The 12,690-nt window shown below is 38.8% G+C and overlaps 2 protein-coding genes across 5 annotated transcripts; both read right to left on the reverse strand.

Moving 5' to 3' along the window:
- Positions 1-265: 265 nt before the first annotated feature.
- On the reverse strand, positions 266-3,045 carry LOC137734492 (protein ORANGE, chloroplastic-like). Its single transcript, XM_068473746.1, has 5 exons — positions 2,821-3,045; positions 1,204-1,280; positions 985-1,112; positions 724-860; positions 266-451 (listed from the first exon to the last, which is right to left on the reverse strand). Exons 1-5 carry the CDS (start codon positions 3,043-3,045, stop codon positions 374-376), a joined length of 645 nt encoding a protein of 214 aa, XP_068329847.1. The 3' UTR covers positions 266-373.
- Positions 2,701-11,755, reverse strand: LOC137733677 (disease resistance protein RPV1-like). 4 transcript variants are annotated; one of them, XR_011068512.1, is made up of 8 exons: positions 11,253-11,755; positions 9,967-11,071; positions 9,421-9,720; positions 8,188-9,320; positions 7,836-8,098; positions 3,694-3,892; positions 3,146-3,406; positions 2,701-3,054 (listed from the first exon to the last, which is right to left on the reverse strand). XR_011068512.1 is itself a non-coding variant. In XM_068472836.1 (5 exons), exons 1-4 carry the CDS (start codon positions 11,729-11,731, stop codon positions 8,235-8,237), a joined length of 2,970 nt encoding a protein of 989 aa, XP_068328937.1. In that variant the 5' UTR covers positions 11,732-11,755; the 3' UTR covers positions 7,742-8,098; positions 8,188-8,234. The 4 variants fall into 4 exon arrangements, 1 of the variants encoding a protein (XP_068328937.1); XR_011068511.1 differs by having other exon boundaries at positions 3,146-3,579; XR_011068510.1 differs by having other exon boundaries at positions 3,146-3,892.
- Between the last annotated feature and the right edge of the window lie 935 nt (positions 11,756-12,690).

A 12,690-nucleotide genomic window follows, 5' to 3' on the forward strand; every position in this document is an offset into this window, starting at 1 on the left:
TCTCCAAAATTTTGATTTTGGTGGTGTTCTAACTTTTGTGAATGCTAATAACAATTCCCTCGTTAACTGTTGGGACGAGCAACAAAGCAGTTTTGATTCAAAGGCGATCCCTCGGAAGAAGTCGATTCTTCAATTTTTTAAAACAAATTTGAAGGAAAGGAAATATTTGAATCGCATTCAGATGTCTGGTCAAATTCTTGAACAGTTGATATACACAGAAGTTCCTTGTTCATGTCACGACTTATGAAAGGATGTACGTATTGCATTTGCATCAAGAGAGAGAGAGAGAGAGAGAGAGAGAGAGAGAGAGAGAGAGAGAGAGAGAGGGAAGATTGTAAGTGGTAAGGGAACGACTAACGATGGCGTTGCGCTTCTAATCAAAGGGGTCGATCCGAGGGTCGTGTTCACTTGCCATCGCCATTCCCGTGCAAAGGCATGTCGGGCACATTACCTGCCACATTTGCAGATGCAATGTTAGATATTTACCATTTGGAAGTCACCTCTCAAAAATTTGCTACTAAATTATCTTAAACTCCATTTCCAGTCAATTATTTTTCTTCCGAAATGTCTTTCACGTGCTGGACAAACACAACAGTCACCAAACATGTGAATCAGCTATTCCTCAATGTATATGATGAAACAAGTGCATCTAAGCGGCAGGCAAGAAGAGGAATTTAGTATGCAGTAAACATTCAATTCAACGGCCATAATTATATGTCTAACCTTTCCCGCTCCTGAGCAATTTGAACATCTTTCAGTTTTTGGCAGTGAAAGGGGCTGGTTTCCGCCATCAACTGTTGAAACTGGTTCGGTAAGAACAAGGGTTCCAGTGCTGGAGCAACGAGCACAAGCAAGATATCCTGCATAAGTATCAAATACACTGGGTAGTTGACATACGAAACCAATCCAAACATCTTTCCATCGTATATATTTAAAGCTACAGTACATATGACTAAAAGTGAGAAACATAGGACATTATCACACCAGTTCCAAGACAATATTTGCATCGCTTATGCTCCTGCTGTTTCACATTGTTTATTTCAACTACCATCAATGCTGAGATCACTCCGACTGCTCCTCCAGAGAACGACGCCACTATGGGATCAACTTGACTGCAGTTTGAAAGTATATGAGATCAATAAACCAAACTGGTAACAATATAGTATTAACATTATTTAGCTTCATGTCAAGATAGTGCCATACCTCAACTGCAATGGCAGATGCATATTTACTATAAAATCTTTATACGATGTGCCTCCTATTCCCAACTTCAACTCCAACTGAAGGACCGACCGGCAAAAAAAAATGGAGGGAAGTGGCTGATTCTTCTCTCATTTTTTTTTTCCCTTGTTTTTCAGATTTAAAATTTTATTATAGGAGGATAAACGTCGGAAGCATATGGTTAGGCCATCTCTAATCGAATTAGATCTAAAATATCATGTTTAGCTCTATAATTCTGTAAGAAATTATATTTTAATAAACAATGCAGGACATATTTTATATTATCCCTAACCGAGGGAGCCAAAGAGCCATGGGTCAAAGATAGCCTTTCGACAAAAAACGCATCTCCAACCGAGAGGGCCAAAGGGCCATAGACAAAACATAATCCCCTCAATAATTTATTATTTTAATTGAATTAATATGGTTAATTACATTAAACTACCGTATTAAAATAAGGTTTTTTGACATATTTTGAGTGCCACTTGCTACAATAACGAAAAAAAACGTGGTATTGTTGCACCTACCATAAAGTCAAGCTTGACATTCTGCTGCTGGAGGGCTGACTGGCTGATTGGAAATGGCCAGTCCGTTGGCTTGATTTGGGGGTTTTGGCCAGATGGGGCCACAAGCCCTTTAGCCTAGCTTTCGCTTGAAGACGGTTTTCGTGTCATTCCGAGCTATTTTTAGCCCTATAGCCCTTTGGTTGGGTCGGTTGGAGATGGCCTTAGGTGCGGTGATTGTCTTTGAGATATCAAGGTTTTGTGTGATCGAATACTTTGTCCTCCTCCAGAGCCGCCATTGTTGAGAGGGTTACTTGCCTCATGCAAACATTATGAATTGCAAGTGATGAATTGTTCTGATGATGAGGTTTATTTTTTAACTCATTATGTTTCGAGTTTGAACATTTTTCCCTCTCTTTAATGTATATATTAGTGTAAAATATTGTTCATAATAAAAAAAATATATAAAAATGATACATTCTCATTCATATATAAGATGATCAAGTGTGGAATTAATACTTTTAATGAGTGACTCAGTTAACCATTTTCATTTCTTACACGTTCAAAATTAGACAAATTCTTTGCACGCCCACACACACACACATACTAAGGAGACTTTGAAACTACATACATACATACATACATACTAAGGAGACTTTGAAACTACTACATTACAAGAGGGGGAATTTCGAACTCGGAACACATGAATAGAACCCAAACGCTTCTCCACTAGGATATTAGACTAGTGCCGGTCCTGAATTTTTTGGTGCCTGGAGCGAATAATGTGCCCTTTTCCAATACATACATACATATATATTAAGGAGACTTTGAAACTACTACATCACAAGAGGGGGAATTTCGAACTCGGAACGCATGAATAGAACTCAAACGCTTCTCCACTAGGATATTAGACTAGTGCCGGTCCTGAATTTTTCGGTGCTTGGAGCGAATAATGTGCCCTTTTCCAGTACAACAACATAAATTAAAAAGAAATATTTAAAGAGGGCTGGAACCCAGTCGAAGCTGGGGGGCTAGGCCCTCACGCCCATATTATATTACTCTGAAAACAAAAAAAACATACAACAGGAGAACATAGTACCGAAACCTCGACAATCAAAAGCAAAATCAAATACAACCACTCCAAGCAGTCAACATAGCCATCACATATTGAATCCAAAAGGGTGACAACCCATTCGCTGCATATAATGTACAGAAGATAAATTCTGAAGTGATATGCTTCCAAGTATGATATTAGGCAGAAAAGAGCGGCGGCTTCAACCACTTCTTCAGCTATATCCGGCTGGGTGAGAGCAGCTAAAGACATGATTGTTCCCTAATAACATGAATACATGGAGTAAACACCAAAGGTAGCAGCAAGGGAAGGAGATTTGAAGTAGATGAAGAGGTGTAAAGAGTCTAAAGACCTGCGAATGTCCAACAACAAAGACTTCGCAGCTGCTTGTCGAATATATGCAGCGTATCATTTCTGACATCAAATCTAGCCAATTCCTGCCAACTCCAATCCCAAAAATCCTACAGTAAAGCATAAATCTTATTCTTTTCTGACAAAAGATGTGACCGACTCCAATGTGTTTGACACACATTTCCTACCCATACATCGAAACCTTCATCTGCAAAGACGAATTCCAGCGATTCTTCTGGAGAATTTAAGAACCATGGATCACCTGGTTAAGATCAAGAAAAGCCAGTAACCAAGTTCAATTGAGTTTGAAGCACATTAGAGCCTAATTTAAAATGTATCCGATGGATGTTCATCAATTTACACAATAGTTAGTTTCAAGAAAGGAAATTTCAACAGAACCTGAAAACTTCAGATCAGGGGGCACCAAATAGTGAGCTATACATTCAAAATTTGAAATAATCAACTTAGTGGGACCAATATATTGAAAAAATTGGAAGGAGCTATGAAAGTAAGACTTTTCACTAATCAGGCGTCCAGTATTTTACTCACGAATCAGTTACGGGGAACACTCCCCATCAGAGCAATCTCATTAGTCCTTCACATCTCAAACCGTACAGAAATTGCACTAACAAACACGACTCCTATTAGTCCTTCACATCTCAAATCCAGGAAGTACCCATCTTTCGTCTGAATCTGGAAAATAAGCAGCACTCAATTTCTCCAGACGATCCAATCTCATACTTCTTCCCTGCAAAAGCATGTGTGCCAGACTTCAAGATCAAATTTTTCCAACAAAAGAAACTTAAAGATCAAACTCGTTAGCGGAATAAATGGTGCACAAAGGGAGTTAAAATCTTGACATATGTATATTTTTGGCAGATTTTATGTGGGCATGCAACTAAAACTGGCATCACCATCAATGGTGCACAAAGATTGGTGGAAAACTTTAACAGTTTGAGTTGTAACTTCTCCATTGTACTTGTTAAGGCAAGACGGATATCACCTATGCAATTTTCTGTAGAACTTAAAAGGTTGCATAGCAGCTCTTGTTCGTTGTATTGAATTGATAAGTTTGATTGTCCTTTTCGTTGTAGGACTCTATCACTTAGGATTGTTTTGTTTTTCAATAAGTTCCTATTATGTAGGAAGACTAGTTCTACGTAGACTATTTCCTCGTGCACGTTACCACTTTCCGTTAGTGTGGATAGTGGGCTGTTTTTTAGGGTTTCGTTAACTATGTAAGGCTATATAATAGCCAACGTTTCTATTCAATAATTAAGTTATTCTCCCAGTTTGCTTGAGTCAGTTGCAGTATTGCTCTTGGTATTTTTGTTCTGGTTCCCAACAAACTGGTATCAGAGCCCCTCACTGGGGCCTGAGGACCGGAAAGCTGCAGCTTTTGAGTGACTTCAAACACAAGAGAGAGAGAGGAAAAATGACTTCTGAAGGAAGCTTCGTGCAGCCTTCCATTCCACGTTTTGATGGTCATTATGACCATTGGAGCATGCTCATGGAAAATTTCCTTTGCAGCAAGGAGTATTGGAGTTTGATTGAAACTGGTTATGAAGAACCAGCAAAGGGGGCGCAACCTATATCAGAAGCACGACAGAAAGAGCTTGATGCAGTGAAACTCAAGGATCTCAAAGCCAAAAACTATCTTTTCCAGGCAATTGATAGGAGCATCCTAGAGACGATGTTGGAAAAGGACACCTCCAAAAAGATCTGGGATTCCATGAAGACGAAATATGAAGGGAATGCACGAGTGAAGCGCTCAACTCTTCAAGCCCTACGGAGAGACTTTGAGACACTTGAGATGAAGGTTAGTGAAACGATCACTAACTATTTTGCTAGAGTGATGACAGTTGCAAACAAGATGAGAGTGTATGGGGAGCCTATGACTGACGTCACGATCTGTGAAAAAATCATGCGGTCTCTCACGGACATTTAATTATATAGTTTGTTCGATTGAGGAATCTAGGGACTTGGATGCAATTACCATTGATGAGCTTCAAAGCTCGCTCACTGTACATGAGCAAAAGTTTCACAGAAGTAGCAGTGTGGAGCAAGCTCTGAAGGCAACAACTGATGCCAAAACTGAGGGAGGTTTCAACAATCATAGAGGACAAGGGCGTGGAAGAAGTAACTATAGAGGACGAGGACGTGGAAGAGGAGGCCAAGAGGCGTTCAACAAGGATACGGTGGAATGCTACAAGTGTCATAATCTTGGGCACTTCCAGTATGAATGTCCTAAATGGGATAAGGAAGCTAATTATGCAGAAGTGAATGAAGAAGATATGCTGTTGATGTCATATGTTAAGGTACATGAACGGACTGATGCTTGGTTTCTTGACTCCGGATGTTCCAACCATATGTGTGGCGATCGGGATATCTTCACAAACCTAGATGAAAGCTTTGTTCATTCAGTTAAATTGGGGAACAACAGTAGGATGAATGTGGTTGGCAAGGGAAGTGTCTCGCTGTTTTTAAATGGAATCAATCATGTTGTCAATGAGGTGTACTATGTTCCAAAACTCAAAAACAATCTCTTGAGCATAGGACAACTTCAAGAAAGGGGCTTGGCTATATTAATTAAAGAAGGAGCCTGCAAAATATATCATCCGACTAAGGGTCTGATTATTCAGACTAAGATGAGTAAGAACAGGATGTTTATACTGCTAGCTCAGACTCCAGTCTCTACAAGTGCCCCACCAGAAAGGTGTCTTCACACAAGCTCGCAAGATCCCGTTTATCTTTGGCATCGAAGATATGGTCACCTAAGCTACAAGGGATTGAGAACGTTGCAACAGAAGAGGATGGTTTGTGGACTTCCTCAGCTTCAAACCTCAAATATCACATGCACAGACTGCATTCAAGGTAAACAGCATCGTAATGACATGCCAACAAGAAGTACGTGGAGAGCAAGTCAGCCTTTGGAGCTCATTCATGCAGACATCTGTGGGCCCATCTCTCCCATATCAAATAGTGGAAGGAGGTATATTTTATGTTTTATTGATGATTTTAGTCGTAAAACATGGGTGTACTTGTTGACAGCAAAGAGTGAGGCACTGCATTGCTTCCAGTTTTTCAAAAGAATGGTGGAAAAGGGAGAAAGGGCTAAGTGTCAAGTGTCTACGGACAGATAGAGGGGGTGAATTCACCTCAACTGAATTCACTAATTTTTGCAAAGAAAATGGAATCAAGAGGTAGTTAACCACTGCCTACACGCTGCAACAAAACGGAGTGGCTAAAAGGAAAAATCGAACTGTCATGAATATGGTTCGTTCTATGTTGTCTGATAAGAAGCTCCCAAAAACGTTCTGGCCAGAGGCGGTGAACTGGACTATCTATGTTCTGAATAGATGTCCCACATTATCAATGAAGGATATCACTCCACAAGAGGCTTGGAGTGGAGTAAAACCCTCAGTCGAGCATTTCCATGTCTTTGGAAGCTTAGCACATGTTCACGTTCCAGATGTCAAGCGAGGTAAATTAGATGATAAAAGTTTTCCTTGTGTTTTATTGGGAGTTAGTGAGGAGTCCAAGGGATATAGATTGTTTGATCCTATAGCCAAGAAAATTGTTGTGAGCAGGGATGTTTTTTTTAAGGAAGAAAAACAGTGGGATTGGGATGTGAGTTATGAGGGACATATCATGTTAGATTTAGAATGGGGAGAAAATGAAGAAAACAGTGAGGGAGAAGAAAGGGTGAGTGAAAATAAAGATGAAAATGGCAGTGGGGCTAGAGAAGAAAGAAATGTGGGTGAGAGCAGTGAAGACACACAGGGTTAGGAGGAGATGTGGAGGATATGAAGAGCACCAGTGGTTATGTGTTCTTGCTAAGTTCGGGTGCTGTGACATGGAGTTCAAAGAAGCAGCCTATTGTTACACTGTCTACTACAGAAGCAGAATTTGTAGCAGCTGCAGTGTGTGCATGTCAAGCAATATGGATGAAGAGGGTGCTGAAGGAGCTTGAGTACAACAATGAGGCGTGTACTCTAATTAGATGTGATAACAGTTCAACCATTAAGCTGTCAAAGAATCCGGTGATGCATGGTCGCAGTAAACATATTGACGTGAGATATCACTTTTTGAGGAATCTCACAAAGGAGGGTTCGATTGCTTTGATTCACTGTGGGAGCGAGGATCAGGTGGCAGACATAATGACCAAGCCGTTAAAGGTTGATGCTTTCCAAAAACTTCGAAATATGCTGGGGGTTTGTGAGATTGTTAGTATAAACTAACTATTTGATGACAGTAAGTTTAAGGGAGGGATTGATAAGTTTGATTGTCCTTTTCGTTGTAGGACTCTATCACTTAGGATTGTTTTGTTTTTCAATAAGTTCCTATTATGTAGGAAGACTTGTTCTACGTAGACTATTTCCTCGTGCATGTTACCACTTTCCGTTAGTGTGGATAGTGGGCTGTTTTTTAGGGTTTCGTTAACTATGTAAGGCTATATAATAGCCAACGTTTCTATTCAATAATTAAGTTATTCTCCCAGTTTGCTTGAGTCAATTGCAGTATTGCATTTTTGTTCTGGTTCCCAACATGAATACCATGGTTTTACTGATGAATGCAGATTTTGCTGAATGATTCATACCAAAAAAATAGTCATTTAAACAAATTCAGAGCGTTCACCCACTGTAATTTGCAGATATACAAACGTTAAGATAAAAGGAAATGCAAAGTACCCTTCACCCAAATTGGAGGAGCACCGGTGGCATTCGCAAGTTAGCAACGGGAATTGACATACGAATATCTTCACAGTTTCTGCACAAGCACAAATCAGAAGAATCCGGCGGTGGAGTTATGCACCTCTCCTTGGAAAATGCCACCTCTTGGGATTTCAAAATATGCGGCCGTGGCTAGCCGTCTGACCACGCCAATTCCACCAAAGCTGCCGCAACGCGGCGTAGTGTCCGATTGATTGCTTCAAACAGAGTACCCAAAACCCCTGAAAAGTATTTCTTTATTCAGATAATAAAATTTCCCAAATTTCGAATTTTAATTCCGAATCAAAAATAGGGTTTGAATTTTGATTACCTAGAAATTGGGGGTTGGGGTGGAGAGGGACAAGGGCCAAGACAGAGCTATGTACATATGATAAGGTGTGCCAAATTACAGCGTGTGTCGGGAAGATGTACAATGCTTTTGCAGTTTCTCAGACTTAAATACCGAAGCCCCATAAGCCGTTCAATCCAGGGGGAAAGCTCTTTAATAAATGTTCCATCCAAGAAAAGACTTCTTAATCCTTCCATATTTTCTTCAATGCTTGGAAACAACTCAAATTTTGTACAACCGGAAAGAAAGAGAGAGGCAAGGGACTTGAGCTGACAAATGCTGCTTGGAAGACTCTTAAGTTCCTTACAATTTTCTAGATTCAAATGAATCAATCCCGTGAGATTATTAATTGACGAGGGCAGTTCCTTAATTTTTGACCCGGATAAATGAAGAATTTGTAACCCCTCAATCACTTCTGAAATCTCTGGAAAGAACTCAAGACTCCAGCAACCACAAAGATTAAGGGTTTTGAGAGATTTCATACGAATGCTGCTTGGAAGACTCTTAAGTTCCTTGCAATCTTGTAGATTCAAATGACTCAACCTCGTAAGATTATTAATTGACGGGGACAGTTCTTTAATTTTTGAGTGTGGTAAATCAAGCCTTTCTAACCCCTCAATCCCTTCTGAAATCGATGGAAACATCTCAAGACTCCAGCAACCATTAAGATCAAAGGTTTTCAGACATTTCATATGAATGCAGCTTGGAAGACTCTTAAGTTCCTTGCAATCATCTAGGCTGAAATGACTCAACCCCGTGAGATTATTAATTGACAGGGGCAGTTCTTTAATTTTTGAACAGGATAAATTAAGGATTTCTAACTCATCCATACCTTCTGAAATCTCTGGAAACATCTCAAGACTGAAGCAGCCAGAAATACTAAAGGTTTTGAGAGATCTCATACGAATTTTGCTGGGTAGAATCTTAAGTTCATGGCATCCATTCAAATTCAATAAAACAAGCTTTGTAAGAGTCGAAATAGACGGGTGAACCTCAACTAAACTTACACAACTTTGAAGAATTAGCCTCTCAAGATTTGGCACATTTGTGAAGTCAGGGGTTTCCTTAAGGTATCGACAACAACTTAAATTGATGAATTTCAACTTTTCTTGCTTCTGTTAAAACATTCAGGAAAACATGCATTACTTAATAAGACATCTCACTCAAAGCCCAAACATTTAAAAGAAACAAATACATGTAAATTATTGTACATACCTGGGTTCCTTCCCAAAGTCGGTCAATGAGACTATTTCGCATGTCAAGTTCAACAAGATTTTCGAATTGAAAGTTGGATGGCAAAGACTTGAGAGGGAAACCAAGCCAGGAGAGATACCTCAGGTTGAGCAACTTTAAGGACCCAAACAGGTGTTGTTTGAAGTACTCATCTTTAAAAACGAAGCCTGGACTGATCTTGAGAAGTCTTAGTTGAGTCATTCTAACAAAAGCTTCAGCATTTAAGCATGGCCAGTCTGAGTACGAGAAATCCACAATTATGCTTTCAATTGTTTTTGTAGCCTGTGCAAATCAAAGTAAAGGAAAATATAGAGAACCTTAGTTTTGATTATGAAATTAATGCTTGTTTCTTAAGAAGCCGTCTGATAATCATTTCATTTTCTGTTTAATTGTTTTCAATTTTCATTATTAAAACAATGATAACTAAAAATTGAAAACAAAAATGGTTATCAAACGAGCCTAAGAAATTGATTTTGATCAATAGTTGAACCTTTCTACTAACAATTGCATAAGAATAAGATTTCTCACCGTATTTTCAGTTAGCACCTGACGAACATCTTCATAACTCCACAACCTACTTCGTCTCCCAGGATCTTTGAAAGATTCTTGGCGGACAATTTCCCGACCCATTTCCTCTAATGAATCATGCATCTCCAGTTCCTCCTTCCATGAGATAGTAATGAGAGCTCGATCAATTAGAACTCTTATTCCTGTATGAGGATGGAAACCACAGCCGTCCAGAATTTCAATTGCTTGGTCTTTATTCATCCCTTTAAGGAAACATGCAATATCTAGAAAGATGTCCTTCTCTGTGTCATCTAGTCCATCGAAGCTTGTTTTAAGCACATCATGAATTCCCCTTTGCGGGATTTTCCTTATTTTTTCTAACTCATCTTCCCACACGCGTATAGTTTTTTTACGAAGAAAAGCCCCCAAAACTTTGAGTGCTAAAGGCAGACCTTGAGCATATTTTACGACACGATTGGAGAGATCATCATAATCTCTGGTGGGTTGGTTTTTTCCGAAGGCGTGCTGCCTAAAGAGTTTTAGAGCTCCAGAATCACTCAGAATCTTGGGATTATATATCACATCAGCTATGCTTAGTAATTGTGAATCTCTAGTTGTTATAATAATTCTGCTTCCACCACCAAAGGAATGTGGCTCTTCAAGTAAAGCTTCAATTTGTTCTAATTTATCCACATCATCAACAACAATAAGAACTTTTCTCTGACCAAGGCTTTTTAACATCACCTGAAAACCTTTACTCGATATGTGAGAACTCCCCACCTTGTTGTCTGAGATACTCAATAGAAGTTGTGCCTGCATATGTAGTTTGCCATGCTTCATGAAACCTTCCTTGAAATTTTCAAGAAAGCAAGAAGCTTCAAATCGACCAGCGATTTTATTATAAACAGCTCTAACGATGGTTGTTTTGCCTAAACCACCCATACCCCATATTCCAACAACTCGAACATTATTCGTTTCACCTCCGGGAGGATATAATAATGAAAGCATTTCATGCATGTGAGAATCCATGTCAACCAAGCCATTATCTTCGCTTGATGTTGATGAGATGTCGATCAATTTCCTATAAACATCTTCTACAATTTCCTCAATAAGCACCACATCATTCCTGTCAAATTAAAAAAAACAATATAATAACACCACCAAATAATAATTAATGGGTCTTTTTCATCTGACAGTTTTCAAAAAAATAGAAATTAAAACTAAAAACTAAATATTTATCAAATTACCATTAAACGTTACAAAAAATCCCAAAAATTAATAGGAAACTAAAACAAATTAGAATTTACTCATATTTTCGCGAATCCCAGCCGGATAAACTGGTGGCAGTTGTAAGAGCGGATCTCCAGCCCTGAACCTCTTCCATTTCAGCGTTAGAATCACGATCGTGCTGAGCAAAAGCTTCCTCGAATTTTCTCTTGAGTTTACGAACGTCAGACGGATCAACTTCATAGAAAATGGGGAGTACAATCTGGTTATTGGTATCCTTGCATTCCAAGATTTGCACGAGTTCTTTCAAGCACCAAGTGGAAGAGGCATAGTCTTGAGAGAAAACTACAATCGAAAGCCTTGACTCTCGAATCGCTGTCAGGAGCTCGGAAAGGTCGTCGCCTTTTCTGAGCTTTTCGGCATCCATGAAGGCGTTGATTGGTTTCTTAACCAGAGCGTTGTAGAGATGGCTGACGAAGCCCTTGCGAGTGTCATCCCCTCTGAAATTGATGAACACTTCGTATTTCCAACCAAGGCCAGACGAAGAAGCAGCAGCCATTAATCGATCGCACCTGGTCAGCGATGATCGAGCAGCTAAGACTAAGAGAATTGTAAGTACAGAGATACTCAAGTAGATCTACAAATTGGTTTGATCGATACCAAGTCAATGAGTCAATGCAAAAGGACAAAAGGGAAAAGGGAAATTATGCTTTATGTGTTTTCACATCTCCTTCGGGGAAATTTCGGTGTGAAAGGAATCTCGTGCTTTTGATTTTTTAATCCAAGAAAATGCGAATAAAGGGGTTAAAGTAGTAATTGAGAAACATAGTTTAGAGGAAGGATGGTATCTCCATTTATTCTCTCTCAATCTTCCAGCATGCGATTTAATCATTAAAGCTTAAACTTAATCTTAGGTCGTATTATTTAGGTCTAATCGGATTATAAGTTCTCGTTGTGATATTGTAATTGGAAGATTAAAAAAAATTATAATTTAAGCATCTGTGGTGAAATCTGTTAGGAATTAAACCTAAAATTAAAAATTTCGTTAACTTCATTAATTGTTAGCACATGAGGCTCACAAATGAAACTAAAAATATAAAGTTAGCCTCACATGTAATCTCTACGTGCTAACAATTACTTGGGAGTTTCATTTTAACCTAATATGTGTGGCTCACGTGCTAATAATTAACGGAGTGTTGAAGAAATTTTCAATTTTGAGCATAAATCCTAATAGATTTCACTACATAAACTTAAATCTTAATTTAACTATCTTCTAATTATCTTATTACGACATGAATTATTAATCAAATTAAACTTATTATTTATTTACAAATACGTAACTAAATCACACAGTGTTGAATGGAAGGCAGCACTCTAAATGATGAAAAGCGGGAGCATCGAAAGTCAGAGGAGGATTCTTTATCCTCCTAATCTCTTTACCATTTCATGGTCTCTTATTTGAACGATCACAGTTAAGTCATATCAACATCTTATGTTATTTTTTTTATAAAGATAATA

The sequence above is a fragment of the Pyrus communis genome, chromosome 5 (genome assembly GCF_963583255.1).
Source record: "Pyrus communis chromosome 5, drPyrComm1.1, whole genome shotgun sequence".
Taxonomy (NCBI): domain Eukaryota; kingdom Viridiplantae; phylum Streptophyta; class Magnoliopsida; order Rosales; family Rosaceae; genus Pyrus; species Pyrus communis.